The 16,018-nt window shown below is 32.7% G+C and overlaps 2 protein-coding genes and 1 long non-coding RNA gene across 4 annotated transcripts; 1 reads left to right on the forward strand and 2 right to left on the reverse strand.

The window, feature by feature from the left end:
- Positions 1-4,811: 4,811 nt before the first annotated feature.
- Positions 4,812-7,354, reverse strand: LOC128041384 (uncharacterized). Its single transcript, XR_008196392.1, has 3 exons — positions 7,215-7,354; positions 5,413-6,874; positions 4,812-4,826 (listed from the first exon to the last, which is right to left on the reverse strand). It is a non-coding gene; the product is annotated as an uncharacterized LOC128041384 (long non-coding RNA).
- LOC105782357 (BTB/POZ domain-containing protein At1g55760) lies at positions 6,274-8,067 on the forward strand. The gene is made up of 4 exons (XM_012607049.2): positions 6,274-6,417; positions 6,718-6,863; positions 7,040-7,158; positions 7,246-8,067. The coding sequence occupies exons 1-4, from the start codon at positions 6,299-6,301 to the stop codon at positions 7,846-7,848; spliced, it is 987 nt and encodes a 328-aa protein (XP_012462503.1). The 5' UTR covers positions 6,274-6,298; the 3' UTR covers positions 7,849-8,067.
- A 1,078-nt stretch (positions 8,068-9,145) lies between these two features.
- Positions 9,146-12,138, reverse strand: LOC105782342 (protein CLMP1). Of its 2 annotated transcripts, XM_012607038.2 has the most exons (2): positions 11,939-12,137; positions 9,146-11,615 (listed from the first exon to the last, which is right to left on the reverse strand). In XM_012607038.2, the coding sequence occupies exon 2, from the start codon at positions 11,463-11,465 to the stop codon at positions 9,441-9,443; it is 2,025 nt and encodes a 674-aa protein (XP_012462492.1). In that variant the 5' UTR covers positions 11,466-11,615; positions 11,939-12,137; the 3' UTR covers positions 9,146-9,440. The 2 variants fall into 2 exon arrangements, with proteins under 2 accessions (XP_012462492.1, XP_012462484.1); XM_012607030.2 differs by having other exon boundaries at positions 9,146-12,138.
- Positions 12,139-16,018: the final 3,880 nt, after the last annotated feature.

Below are 16,018 nucleotides of genomic sequence, written 5' to 3' on the forward strand. Positions count from 1 at the left end.
TGGATTGAGTAAATTAAATAAGTTGATTTAAAGAGCAAACAACACATAATTGTACCAAATATATAAAAGGCTTGATAAAACCCATCTATATATGATGGGCGACACCTCTAGGTATCCCTGAAGGGTGTACCATGCACTTCAACGACTCTTAGTGGGAGTTAGTGTCTTTTATTAAAATATTACTATTTTGCTTCCTCTTGTTTAAGTAGAACTCTTTTAATTTTTCTCGTAAAAAGGACTGTGGGGTAAGCTAGACATAATAGATATTGAGTGTAGATTTTCTGCCAGAAAATAGTGAGATTTATTGTCCCTGAATAATTCTACTCTCTTAAGAACTTGAGTGAGGTTTCTTGCCTATAGAGATTCAACTTTCTCCAATGAGAAATTAAAAATTTTTAGTGTTTCCGGTTCGTTTAATTGAAGCTCACTCTATAAGCAAACCAAATGTTAGAGAATAGTGGAGAAAATCGTGTTGGTTGAAAGCTGAGAAACGGTTAGGCTTGCGTAGTAAAAAACACAAGTACTAAATTGATAAAATTTATTACTATAAATAATACAAATGCTCGATTTTAAAAGAAAAATCAATTTTTCTTTATTTAAACAAAATGTATTCTAAACCGCTTTCTTCAATAAATAAAAGACACCAAGAATATTCCTTCAATTGGCTAAGAGTAATTCCATAATCTATCAGCACAATCGCAAACCATGGGTGCAATAGAAAATGAAATCCTACTTCAAAGATATATAGAGGAAGATAAAAGCCTTTTCCATTTTTAGGAGTATTGATCATCCTATGAAACTTAAATACTACACTGAAATTATACTTCTAGGTAGGCAATTTCATTTCTCAAAGTGCTAAAATAGTCGCCATCTTCTTTATCGTGGTAGTGCATTCCCAAACATCTCTCTTTATGGGAATGTCAAATAGATGCCAATTATTACACATATGAAGATTTTCCTAAAAGAGCTTGCCTCGAAAATACTTCACCTTGTCTCGAAAATCCCGTGCATAAGACCACCTCGCCAACAAATCATCAGAATTGAATCCACAAAATCCAGAAAAAATCTTCCAAAAGTAAAAAGACCTATTATTCCATCACTTCCTAGCTTCAACTTCCCAAAATTGAGCCCCACTATAGTTAGTCAGGTTAACTTAGACATGCCTTAAATCAGACCATCCACCACTTTACCCCTGGACCTATGTAGTAGGGTACTTATGTTGTGGGATCTATGTCAAGCTCCTCCTCCTCTAATAAACTTCTATTACTAAAGAGACTTCAACTTTCTCCGTAGTCCTCCAAATCTCACTATAACCTTCTTAAATACTACTAATAATTTTTAGTATAATTATGGGAATCAACCGCAACCTCCATTATTTAGGCTCCGTTCTCCAGTCCATCTGAGATGAACTTTTGCAAGAAAAAGTCTTTTTTCTTTAAAAGCAATGAAGAACAAACACCATTTCAGAATAATTTTCAGCTTAAAAAAAGTACTTTTTGGCAGATGGAGAAGTTGAAAATTTTAACTTTTCTTCAGCCAAAAGTGCTTTTGGCTGATAATTTCTATTTTTAACCTGTATTCTCCCCAAAAAACGTTCTTTCCTCTGGTTCTTTGGCTATACCCATTTTTTTCACATTTTCTCTTTCAAAGTTCTTTCCTCTGGTACTTTGTTCCTCTTCCGCCAGTGAGTTTCTTTTCTTCTTCTTCTTCTTCTATTTAATTATTCATTATGCTTTAGTTTTTAGTTGTTTTCTGATTGTTTGATTTTTATAGAAATTTTACAGAAATTAATTGACTAATTTTACAGAAATTCTTTCTCCTTAAAATTAATTGTTTGATTTCGTTTCAGGAGGAAATATTTGTTACTGTGGCCTGTTATCATCTTTTCCCTACTTGTTTTGCTTTCACAAGTTGCATATCTTGTTATATGGGCTGTTGGAGGCTATAAATAGAGTGTAGGAGATGCTTGGTGGCTCAAGATTGGTTTTATGATGTGAGGATATATTTTGTGTTCTTTAATTCTTCTGTTCCTTTAGTCTCTGCATATTTTGACAGTTTGTCCCTTTGGCTATGCTTTTGCAAAATCCAGTTTATGTAGTGATATTGTTGCACTATGTACTCTCCCCACCCAAAACAGGATCCATTTAGCAATCCTATATGCATGTTTTAGGATTAACTCATTGCATGCAGAGGATATGAACTAGAGCTGATTTTATTCACTTTGTTAAATGAATTAAATCAAGTTCAACACTCTTCCCCCAATTGTCTCTCTTCTAAAGCAGCAGTGAAGCCTTATTATTCTCTTCTTATTTTGTGTCAATGGTAGCACATGTTTTACTAGTGGAATATTTCTCTTGTGATCTTTGGGGCCTTGTGGATTGGAGGTGAAATTATTGATCTCTGTAGCCTACTTAAAGCTTATAAGTTAGCTACTAGAACTTCTAAAGCATTATTTTGACTTATATTCAATTTAGAGTTCTTGTCAATCTAGTCAAAGGTTTTCATGTGGTAACAGAACAAACGAGTTTCCTCTGCGAACAACTGCTTTGTGTTTCAAGCAGTATTGAGTTGTATCCTTGCCAACTTAGTAATATCCAATGTATGCACAAACTGCATTAATAACATATAATATGTATGCTTGATAGTTTGCTATTTCGCTGGTTAGCCAACTGAAATGATCGCGTTGTTTATTTCATGAAAGGTTCCCTTCTTAAAGTTGCTTCCTGTTTGCTTCTACCTGCTATTCAACTGGTTGTGGGAATTAGCCATCCCTCATGGATTTCTCTGCCATTTTTCATTTGAAGCTGTATTAGGCTAGTGGATTGGTCTTTGACTAGCAATTTTCTAGGACTATTCAGGTGATTGCTTCTTGACTCTTTGTACATTGTTCTATTTCATTTTCTTTGTCAATGAATTTGATTTTATCATTGGTTAATGTTTTCGATAGCTTATGTTCTGTTTCTTTTTGTCAAGGTTGTGGAAGACTCTCCGGTTTATGCGAGCTTGACATTTTCATGCTTTATGTGTATCAACTCCTATAGAGTTCTCAAGTATGTTACAATGGATAGTTGATTTTGTTGGTCTATTCAAAATATGTTGAATATCTGAGTGGATGAAATTTGCTCTTCTGCTTCTCTTGTACTTTTTACATCATGGTATGTACTAGTTTTATTACTATAAGTTTGATTCATTTAAAGATTTTAGTGAACCTTTAAATGAAATGCAATACACTCTTCCCTCTTCCTAGAATCTTATATTATGAAATTGACTTCATTTGAGTCTTTCCGTGTCGACATTTGTCCATCTAATAGTCTTTTCCCCATATTACTAATTTAAGATGGTTTGAAGTGTTTTCTTTCTATAAGAAAAATTTCCTGGACAGATATGAAGTATTTAGTTGCAAACTAGACTTTGGAGATTGATGACATTTTTGCCATTCTGGATGCAATTTTTATTCAATTTGCTCAATGAAATTGTAGTTGAAAATTTGAGAGCTTCCTAGTTGGAAACCACATATTTATATAATATATGTTCTTAATGGTTTTGAACAAGTTAAATTAATTATAGAGAAATAATATAATTGAGAACAAGATTAGAGCAGCTCTATGTATATGCTTAGTACATGTCTATTGTGAATTTATATTTGGTATATAAATATTATCCCTTTTAAAACATTAATCCAAATATACGTAATATTTTAATTTGTTAGGTTTATGTTTTCTATGTTATGTTAATATCTAATATGAGTTATATATTCAAATACATTTTAAAATAAAATAATATAAATGTGTTAAAAGCATTAATTAAAAATAAAAATAATTTTTATAATAATACAATTACATCAATATCTAATTATAAATATTTAATATTATATTTAAATATTTAAATATAGTTTATATATTCTAATTAAATTTAATAAATAATTAATATTAGTTACTTAGAAATATTTAAAATTAATATTATTATTAAAATATTAACAATAAGTTATAATAAATTCTTTTTTATATTTTTGCTAAAATATCATAATATTAACTAATTTGAACATTATTTAAATACATATTTGTTACTTTATAATATCATGTCTAAAATGAACATTTTATTCTTCAAAAGCACTTTTTGACAGCAATACCAAGCACTCAAATTTTACAAAAGCACTTCTCAAAAGTACTTTTCAAAAATACTTTTCAAAAGCAATAAAGAATTGGCTCTTATTCTTTATCAACAAATGATATATAAAGCATAATTAAATCCCATGACGCAATTGTCTCTCTTTTTTTCTGATGCAATGTAACATATTTTTGTCTTTTTAATTGTCTAGTGATGATTTAAAGGCAGGTAGAGTGTGGTTTTTTTTTCTTTCTTTTAAAAGAAAGAAAAGTAGGAAGATATTTACAGATTCCTCTAACATTGGTAGAGATTAGTGAGCTAATATTATATGGAAGAGTCAGAGACTAATTATCAACTTAAGACAAAAGCATTATACATAGGTAAATCTTAACCATTCAAGGATGTTGTAAAATATTTATATATGTACATATATAGTTGCGTATTTGCAGAAAAACAAAACCATATAAATATATATATATCTATTGATTTTTCTGAGAGCGACATCCATAAACCAAAAATTAACAACAATAATCATCCTTTTCTCTTCCAATTATAAATAAATTAATCAAATTTTAGTCATTGATGACAAATCATTAATTGTGCATTAGTGATTTGCTCCAACATCAAAGGTCGTTTGTGTTATTTCAGTGGGCAGGGGTCCCATACTTCATTCCATCAAATCCACTCCTATTAATCTTGGAATTAAAAGCAATCAAACCCTATAAAACCGAAGAAACTTATATTATAGCCACACCTCCGAAAAAATTAATAAATTAATTATTATACATGAGATTAAAGAGTAAAATGGTTATTTTTATTAAAAAAATTATTTATTTATATTGTTAAAAATTAAGGAGTATACATGTAATTGTGGAGGCAAAGTGTATGGTTGCAATCATTTCATTGGAGACGTGTTTGTTTCATACGTAGATGATGCATGTTTTTCTTGCAAGTTTGGGATGCCTTGAAAGAATCTAATGTCATGCGTGTCCCACATCTCCCCCAGTGAAATAAGGAGATATTTGTTTGTGTGTTGCACTAAATATCATTTAATTAATTGAAAATAAACAAAGGAATCAAAGATTCCAATCCTTGATTGCCACTCACTGCTTCCACCTTTATTGGTTAAGGATCCCACTTGCCTTCTTTTTTCTGTTTGCTATATGACTTGAAATTTGGTGTTGAAGTTTTCTTCCTCTTTTACATTCATGATTTAACTTTGATTAATAAAAAGAAAAAAAATATTGAGAGAAAGCATCAGAATCTTTAGTGTGTTGAAGCTAAAGAAAGGCTTTATTGGTTTACCTGTCCTTTTCCTTTCTTTTCTTCTTTCTCCATAGCCTGATGGCTTCATTTACATTAAAAGGAAAGAACCTGAAAGAGAAGCAAGCAAGCCAACAGAAGCAGTTGACTTGGGTGCAAGCAAATCCATGAATGGCCCAATGAGTGTGGAATAGGAATTAATTAGAATGACTTACAAATTCTCTCACTAGATCTAAATGAATCGAATCAAACATTTAAATAAGAATAAGAGTTTTATTTATTTTTTGATACACAAACTTGAGTTCGAGATTTTACTTCACCCCAATAAATTCAAACAAGGCAAAGTATTAGAGATTAGAATTAGATACTTTGCTTGAAATCAAAGCTCCATAAATTTAGTCCAACCATTAAACACAAACCCCTTAATGAAATACAAATAGGAAGAGCAGTGCTAAAAAAAAAAAAAAAAACCTTAGGGAAAAGCTTTTTGTTTTTGTGTGTATGACTCGATCTATGGACGACCCTCCACTCCAAATTCTCCAATAAATAACCCCACGCACCCACCTGAATATCAGCTCAAATCGAAACAAACATTTCACCAAATCTTCCCTTCCTCTCTCTCTCTCTCTCTCTCTCTCTGCTCAACACCATATTAAATTAACACCAACCCTTGCCATATTTAAACTACACTTCGCCACTTCTCTCATCTCTGTCTCTAATATTTCCAGACCGGACACCACCAGCAGTGTTTTTTGTTTACAGGCAGAAGGGAGAAAGTGGGTGTTGTGTTTTGTTTTTGGCTGATTCAAGTATTTAATGTGGAGAGAGGGATATAGTAACAGTAAACCTGGGAAAGTCAAGAGACCATTTTTTCGAAGGTATATTTGATTGCATCCATGAGATCACTGCGTCCCTGGCTTTGTTTAGGATGACCGAGTCTGCTTACAGAGTCGAAACCACCGCTCGTCTTGCTCAATGGAGGATAGATAATCTTGCCTTTTGCACTTACCGCAAATCCGATCCTTTCAAGATCGGCAACTGGAATTGGTCTGTCTCCTTTGATTTCTCTTCATCTTTTTCTTACAAAGAGTCAAAGTTAATAATAAATAACAAAACTAAATGACTATATACCATGTTTTGATCATCCATTAGTTTCGTTTCTTATCCTTGGAATTTGGATAAACGTCCATCCATCATGGATGAAATCCTTTATGGGGCTTTAAACTTTGGTTTGTTATTGTTTCTCTTGAGTTGCTAGAATTTTTTGTTGTTTATCATGATAAATCTGGATGAATATAAGTTTATTGGAACACTGTTCTTATACCTTGCTTTTTATGTGGATTGAAGGCATTTGTCAATGGAGAAGAACAGGGTATTGTATGTTAAATTATACCCAGAAATTTCGAATCTAACAAGAGACAATCCCCCAATTGCATCCTTCATCATCCGAGTTGTATGCTCAGCAGGGGATCGAAAGGCTTTCACTCATCCAGGTACATCCTGCCTGCTTCAAAACAGAACAATCACTAGTTAATATTTTGATTAAGCCTGTATATTTGTTTTTCATCTGTATGACAATTCAGATGATCCACATGATGGTGCAAAGTCATGTCCCTTCTTGTTACTATTTAGAGAACCTAATTTCCAATTCTATTGTCTCTGATTGTAGAAATAAAAGACAAACAGCTGAAGAGCAACGAAGATTTTGTCTGGCCGATCGAGGTTCCTTTGACGGGGAAATTCATAATCGACGTTGAATTTCTTGATCTAAAAACCGCATCTCCAAACGTAAGACTCAACCATCCAAAAGATAATAATAGGAGTAGGAGTTAATAATATCATACCTAGGTTAATAAGTTTGGTGTTGACTCACAGGGTGGGGAACCTTGCTCCATTTGGGCTGAAGGACTCACACAAAAGCAATCAAATGCCACAGCTCTTGCATGCCTTGGTCGGATGTTAACACAAAGCATCCACACAGATATCATTATTAATGCTTCTAATGGAAGCATTGGAGCTCATCGTGCTGTTCTTTCTGCACGATCGCCTGTTTTTCACAGCATGTTTTCACATAACCTGCAAGAAAAAGAACTGTCAACCATAAACATATCTGACATGTCAATTGAAGCTTGTCAGGCTTTGCTATGTTACATTTATGGAAACATCAAACATGAAGAATTCCTGGCTCACCGGCTGGCACTTCTCCGGGCAGCTGATAAGTATGATATATCGGATTTGAAAGAGGCCTGCCACGAGAGTCTCCTAGAAGATATTGATACAAAGAATGTCCTTGAGAGACTCCAAAATGCAGCTTTATACCAATTGCCAAAACTCAAGTCCAGTTGCATGCGATATCTTGTGAGATTTGGCAAGATATATGATATTCGAGATGATTTTAATGCTTTCCTGCAATGTGCAGACAGGGAGCTGATAACTGATATATTCCATGAAGTTCTAAATACCTGGAAAGGATTCTAAGATGCCACCAATGATAAACACCAATGTGTTTTTAAGTCAGTGGTACTTGTAGCAGCGATAAAGATTGTAGCGTGCAAGATCGTATTTGTAAAGATGATTCTTTTGTTCAGATGATATTCATTTCTCCATGTACATACACATGTATGTATTGGTTCCCTTTGACAAAAACATTCTATCCTTGTTATCAGAGTTTCAGAAATGCAACATAATTTGACTAAAGTTGTTAGATTTATACTGAGATTTAGATTTTAAAAGGACTATGTAATTTGGGATATGATACGGCGCTATACATTATCGCATGCTGCCACACAACACAAATAACACTCAAAATCATATAAGCATGGATATAGGCCATAGAGTCGATCTGATTTGAATTGGTTGAGCACTGGAGCTTGAATTTAACCATTGGTTTCTATTTTCTCGACTATCTAATCAAGGACCACTTGAAAGGCTGATCAAACCGAGGTTGACTAAAATTGCTACTAATAATTTGAGCTTTTGAATCAATGCCAAGGCAGATAAGAGACAAACTGATATTAGATTGTTTCTACCTGTCCTTCAACATAAATATTAATACAGATGAAAGAATCAGTCCGTCTTTATCTACCATACAAGGCAATAAGGCCTACACCTAAACTGATAAAAATCAACAAACCATAATCAACACAGAAAAGATGTAAATATATAATTGCTAATAGAATAGAAGGATTTTATATGCTAAAACTGTTATAGTTCCCAAGTCGAGATATAAGATTTATTTATGAAAAAGATCAAGAGGTACCACAAATTTAACAGAGTTGAAAACAATTAGGACGCAATAAAAAGATAGAAATGCCCATATGAAACAATGAAACAATATAACAAACACAAACCAAGTAAAAAAGCTGACATACCGGCTTAGACGAGTCAATGAGAGGATTCCATATATCAAGAAACATCATATGCGTATGAAGGGAAAAAGGAGGAGCTTAAAACTAAGCACAATCATCACATGCAAAGCAGAAAGTAGAGTTTCAACGGTAGAGGTGTATATATACTCACTTGCGGCAACAGTCGAATATTCTCCCCATCATTGCTTGGAACCTCTGAAGATGAAGATGGAGTGAGAGGATAGCCGTGGAGGGAATAAGAATTTAAGTTGGTTGGAATGGGAATATGGAGGGAATATTATTAGGATCTTTTTTTGGTTTCTGGTCTTTTATGTTGTAGATAATTACGAAATTGAGACAGGCCAACCCTTGACTCAGTCTGAGACTCAAACTGAAAAGCCCATATCATAGTAATAATTGAAGTACAGTTCACAATTAAAATTTCGTAGTTCATTCATGCCAAATTTGACAAACTTAAGTGGGAACTGTATTGTATCACACAAAGTTACATGGTGAAAAACTCATTGGTATTCAAATATGTCTATTTATGACAAAAAGAAAAAGAAGTTAATTTAAGGTTAAAACAGAAACCTTAAAACCCAAAAACTTTCAGGTACCACTCATCAATATCAGACCCGAATATCCCATTTGCAGGGAAGAGTCTAAAATGCACTCTCATTCACTAAGAGCATCAAAGACATTAAAAAAATTCAATTCCCTATATCACTTGTCAGATGTTTGATTGACATCACTGCTCTCTGCTTCACCACCAACTTTCTTTTCGTCTCCTTCCACGGCATCTCCATTTGAGCAATGGTTCTTCAAAACTGTAGAAATGTCGGATTCAGAAGCTCCAGCAAGCTTGAAGCGCTCAACAGCAGTATCTAGATTTCTTTTCCAACCATCCATTCCTAATTTGCATTCAACTTGGGATCGTTCAAAGAGCATGTTGCCCCAGAAAAGATGTATTTGTGATCTCATCACAGCTGCTTGTTCGGCTGCTTCCTCAGGCGAAAGCTCACCCTGATTACCAGTTCCTAGGAGCTCACTTTCTGCAACACTTCCAGGTTTCTTCCTCCTCTTTAACAAATCATCCTTCTTGATCGAATTTGGATCTTTCAACTCATTCGCTCTCTGCTCTTCCAACTTCTCCCACATTTCTGTAGCAGCTTTCATCTTCTCCTCAGCGCTGCCAAAAAGTTGAAATGTCTCAGCAGGATCCCAGCTTGAGAGATCTATTTTCTTTGCAAGTGCAAAAGACCAATTAAGTTTGGCCATTTCAAATTGCTGCTGTCCCAGTGCAAGCAGACCTTCGTAGAAGTCCGGCTTGATTAAGAGTGCTTCGGAATACTTCTCCCGGGCCAAAGAATACTTTTCCCTAACCCAGTCATAAGCCACTTGAAGTTGTGCTGACATTACCTCCTTGCTAGCAGACTCATCTAGAGGAATACGTTTCCTTGCAGCACACATATGAACATTTCCCCAATTAAAGAAAGCCAATGCAGCCACCTCTTGGAACTTGGCAGCAGCTTTGTCAAAGAGGATTTGAGCTTCATCACTAGTAACTGTCTCCTCAAGAGCCTCTGAACAGAGCTCCATTCCAAGCTCGTGCAAGTCAATATGAGCATCAGGATCAATACCCACATGAGTGCGGAAAAGTTGAGCAAACTCAAACAGCCAATCATCCATCTCTACTTCCTTGCACTCTGGATCTTCTGTAGCTCCTGCTTTTTCCTTTGAAGCTTCTTTCTCTGTCTTTTCAATCTCAGTGTCAACACCTTCTGACCCATTATCACCAGGAGACGAGTGAGACCCACTCTCATCAGCCTTGGCTCCCTCAGTTTCCAAAGGCTTCTCCTCCTCTTCATCTGGTAATGGAGGTTCCTGCTCTGGGTTCACCTCAACAATGTGCAATCTCAACATCCCCAATCCACTGGCTTTATCTGCTTCTGGCTCTATAGGAATTAGAGCATCTACAGAAGACTCTGCCAACCTGAGTTCTGTCGTGCAGGTAATAGTAACCAAATCTCCATCATTATCCTTATATTTGATCAATACAGACTTGGATGAAGGAAATCGCTTGCTCACAATCTCTCTCAACACTTTGAAGCTGCAATTAACTGGCATCTGGGAAAGCCTTATGTCATGATCGTAAACAAGTTTCAAAGGTCTCCATTCAATTGCCACCTGCTCTTGAACAAAACCAGAAATTGACTGTGCTCTGGGGCCACCCTTATTCAGATTACCAGTTGTCTTCAGAGAACCACTTGACGGCTTCAGCACAAGTCTTGGCATCTGGGCCCTGTTCTCAGGACCGTTTTCAGTTGCTACATTCATTTGGATCTTCTCCAGCTTATTACTGGGTGATCCAACTGATCCTCCTGGAGGTGATGTTGTCTTCTTAGACACTGGTCGAGCAGGTAAGCAAGGCCCAAGGCCAGCAATTGGGGCACCACGAACAGCAGAAGCCCCAAGTGCAGCTGGGGATGGACGGCTCTGGAGGTCTTGCTGAGCCTCCTGGCGAGGACCCAATGCAGTCCTTAATCTCCTTGCAATCTCCAAAGCATCCTTGTGATTAGGATCAGCCCCCAACAAAAGCTGCACATCCTGCATTGCCATTTCATACTTTTTGATAGCCTCAAAAGCTCGAGCCCTCCTAAGAAGAGCTCTAACAAAGCGAGGCTGAACCTGAAGCCCCATAGTACACTCAGCAATTACGGTGTCATAATCAATGGGTTTCATTTGCATCAAGCAAGCAGCCCGGTTGCTGTGAAAGACGGCTCGATCAGTGTGGGTTTTGGGGATAAGCCTAAGAGCATCATCATAGTGTTGAAGGGCAGCCACATAATCCTTGTTCTGAAACTTCTTATTGCCTTCTTCTTTGAGCTCATGGGCTCTCTTCAAAAATATAGAAGAGTCCAAATCAACACCACCATTAGTATGTGCAGCAGCGCTATTATTGGAATGATTATCAACGGAAACCTGGTTCGACCCACCCTTCTTTTTTCTCCCACCTGACTTCCCCATGTAATCGCTATAAGTCTCTCTCTCTCTCACACACACTCACTCTCACACAGAAAAAAAAGATTGAAGGAATTGTATTCTTATTCTTATACAATAAAAGTAAAAGTAGGAACCTTTGAAACTATAACTTGAGCATACAAGCAATGAGAACCCAGAGATTATATATGAGACATAAAGAGAGAGAAAAATATACTTACAGAAAATAGTTATAAAAGCAGAGAGCTTTGGTGCTTCTTGGTTTGGATAATTGAATTGGAGAAGTGGGATTTGCGGAAATGGAAGGATAGAGATGGAGGTTAAGAAATGAAAGCGTTTTTGGTTCGGGTATTGGGATGTTGGAACATGAAACCCTAGAGGTAAAAAGGTCGAGGTAGAAGATACTCATCCAAGACAAGGTAGGGTCAGTTGTTCATTTCTTTCCCAGCCGTTAGATTAATATACTATTGTCAACCTTCTCAGATTTGAGTTGATTATGTATTTCATAATTTAACCGGATAAAGTTTTAATTAAATAAATAGTAATTCAAGATTAATTTTTTTTTAAATATTAACTAGTATCTGTTCCGGTCTATCCAATTGGACCATGGTTCTTACGTACATGAAGTTGACAGAGTATAATTATATTATAATTCTTTAAATCATGTTTAGTAGTATAAACTGTAATTATATTTAGTATTTTATTTTCTAAAAAGTAACAAAAGTTAAAACTAAATCATGATATGTATTATATTACCTGTGTAAAAATAATTTTAAATTTGAATTTGAGTGTAATTACTCGCGTAATTAAGATGCTCCAATTACATCCAATTTAGTGGAACCCATCAATTCTAATGATTACCCAAACATATCAATCGCAGATAATATTATAAATAATTACACCAAAATCCAATTATTAAGTAACTTTCTAAACACTACCTTAAGTTATTTCTTTACAAAATGATATTTAAAATTATTAGCTAAGTAATTCCAAACACTACTTGTAATCAAACATGTCATTAAAGTCTAATTATAATTTTAATCTCCTATTATGTTAAAATTTAAAATTTAATTCTTTTTTCTTTTAGGAATTCTTCTATTTCAATTCACCATAATTTAATTTTCTATTTTATAACTAATTTTTATCTCTTACGATGTACGAGCTTAATTCCATACATCAATTAAAATATATTATATTTATTTCTTTAATTTTTGTTGCAAAATTTGTAAGATTTAATAACGAGTTAATATATGCTAAAAGTCCATGTAATATCCGTACTTTTGAAACTTAATCCTCTTACTTTTATTTTAATAATTTAAAATGTAAGTTCAATTGTTAATCTCATTAAAATTTTTCTATTAAAGCAGAGGTTTATAAGGTTATCTTTTGTTGCATGACTATCAAGTGAGCAGTTTTTCTATTTTCAAATATCACATTAGTAAATTTAACGAAAGGAAAAAAATTTAACACCTTAACAATTAAACCTAAACTTCAAAATTAAAAATAGATGAATTTATTTCCAAATGTAAAAATAGTAAAGGGAGTTTGGCCATACTTTAGCATAACAATATGATTACCATATATAAATTATATTTTTTATGAAATTATTTAATATATTTTATAATTATATTTTTTAGAAAAACAATCTATTTGTAAAAAACTGAATCATATCCAAGAATTTTAAAAAGCTTCATTCTTTATTTTTCTTTTAAATTTTTTCAGATCAGTTTTTTTAAATGTTTTGTATTTTGTTAAAAAATACTATATTTCACAAAATTATATTTTTAAAAGTATAATGTCTTTATAAAAATGATGAACATAGCTTTATAAAAACAAAACAAAAAAAAACACTTTGAACAATTTTTTAATACATGCTTACTATTTTTGTAATAATGACCATAATTTATTAATTTAACCCTAAAAATATAAACATACATTAATTAAAATATTTAAAAATATTAATAAATATTAAATTAGAATCAGAGCAAAATTTACAAGAATGTTATGCTAAACAAATGTAATTTAGAAAATAAGTAACTAACCATCAATACTTAAACTTAAAATTTCAAAATATACACATTTATTTATGTTTAAATGTAAAGTATGCTTGTTTTGATAAAATGTTAATTGCTAATTTTTTTTCTGAAAACAAATTAAAAACGTAATTTAAAGATTAAAACCATAATCTGAAAATACATTGAAAACGATATATGAAAATTTTAAAAATATGCAGATTTAAACATGAATAGAAATAAATGGGTAAACTACAAAAACAAGTCACTTTTGTTTGCCTCAAGTTATATTTTAGTCACTTATGTTTGAAATATTACGTTTTAGTCACTTACGTTATCGTTTTGTTACGAAGTAGTCCCTAACGACATTCCAACGTGGTAGTCCAAATGAGTTTTAAATGTCAACTTGGATGTCCAAGGGATGAAAATAGTTTTTTAAATCAAAATAGAAAAGAAAACTAAAAGAAAAAGGAGGCAAATAGCTTTTCTTTTCCAGTTCAATGTGTAATTAATTTAAAATTTTTAATTAATTAAATTTATTTAATTAAAAACCTATTCTTGTCCCAGTTGAACATCCAGGTTGGCATTTAAAACCCATTTGGGCTGTCGTTAGGAAGGTAATAGAGCTTAACAACAAAATGACCACTTCGTAACAAAACGATAACATAAGTGACTAAAACGTAACATTTCAAACATAAGTGACTAAAATGTAATATGAGACAAACAAAAATGACTATTTTTATAGTTTACACAAAACAAATTATAGATGAAAAAATATTGAATACACAAAAGCTTCCATTTCAGTTAGATTATGTTGAGAGGATGCATTGAATGGTTATATGTGCAAGACTGTTTTTATAGATGATGTGGTGTATATATATATTTTTATTTACTTCTTAATATTTTAATTTTTATATAATATTTAGAACTATTTATAGTTCCTCCTCAACCCTTAAATAAGAGGATAATGCGTTTCAACACACTCGAATCCACTCCCTCCTACATTGGCAAGGATACCGATACTAATCGAACTAAGGCTCAATCAACAAAAATATTTCTTTTTTATGCCATTAGTTTACAAATATGTATATAATTGTATAAACATGTTTTCTTTTTTTCCTTTTAATAGTTAAATTATCAATGAAAAAGTAAGATATAGTCTATATAAATAAAAATATGCAAACAATATATCTTATCATAAGAAAGCATTTTAATTTAGTTAATTTATGGTTTATTACATTAAACTAATCACTAATAAAAACAAAAGAAAACATCAATAGTAAAAATTAATAATATGAATGAAGTACAACAGATGTAAGTTTTCAAATTGGAGAATTCCATATGAATTTCTCTTGCTTATTCTTCTCTATTTATTTTTTATCATATAAAATAAATATAATTGCATAATATTTAAAAAATGTTATATATTTAAATTAACTTTTATTTCATAAGATGCAGGGATTAAAAGTGTGTTAATAAATATTTGCTTAAAAATAGTAAAAGATATATTTTCCAATTCTTGATATATACTCTCGACTATATAATCTTGTACATATTTTACGACATTAATTGGAAATATTGGATACTATAAATTCAACGTTATTAATTTCATCAAACCCTAAAATAATACTAACATCTGCGCATAAAAACCTTAAATATATATTTTTATTATATATTCTTGTAAATATATTACTAAATTAATTACAAAGAATGAATGGATTTTATAAAATTTACAGAATGTTGGGGATTGTGGTAGTCAAGATGTTGAATGGTGTAGTTTCTTTTCCTATAATGTCTTGGTTGTTATGGAAGAATTGGAATACGTATGTGTTGACACCTTTTTTTTTTTTTGTGAAAACGAGGTCGACTAGGATTTTGAAAATGAAAGAAAAAAAACGAATATGAGAGTCGCCACCAATCTTTTTTGATGACCTCGAAAAGTTGTTATTTTAATAAACGATTTAATTTATTAAAACAACGCTTCTTGGTCTACGAAAGTCAGAAAAAATGGATTCGAGAGTCGGTTAAGTACGAGGAAAGGTTAGCACCCTCGTAACGCCCAAAAATTGGTACCTAGTTGATTAATTAACGTCTTAATGTCGAAAATTAAAAATTCGAAAGGAAATTTAAAGTACGATCCATTTTTATTTAATGTCGTTTGTTTTAAAAGAATTTGCTTGACTAAATCAAAACGAAGATCAAAGACCCTTTTGACTCGAGATAACAAGTGTCACATCCCGTAAGTTAGGACACAGCGCTTGAGAATCTTGAGAATGAGCTTGTCTTTAA

Source organism: Gossypium raimondii, chromosome 1 (genome assembly GCF_025698545.1).
Source record: "Gossypium raimondii isolate GPD5lz chromosome 1, ASM2569854v1, whole genome shotgun sequence".
Lineage (NCBI taxonomy): Eukaryota > Viridiplantae > Streptophyta > Magnoliopsida > Malvales > Malvaceae > Gossypium > Gossypium raimondii.

Bases quoted from the DNA above. Each gene is read 5' to 3' on its own strand.
- LOC105782342 (XM_012607030.2), bottom strand. From the start codon at position 11,744: ATGGGGAAGTCAGGTGGGAGAAAAAAGAAGGGTGGGTCGAACCAGGTT.
- LOC105782357 (XM_012607049.2), top strand. From the start codon at position 6,299: ATGACCGAGTCTGCTTACAGAGTCGAAACCACCGCTCGTCTTGCTCAA. The intron at 6,418-6,717 runs GTCTGTCTCCTT...TGTGGATTGAAG, and splicing joins AAGATCGGCAACTGGAATTG to GCATTTGTCAATGGAGAAGA. The intron at 6,864-7,039 runs GTACATCCTGCC...CTCTGATTGTAG, and splicing joins AAAGGCTTTCACTCATCCAG to AAATAAAAGACAAACAGCTG.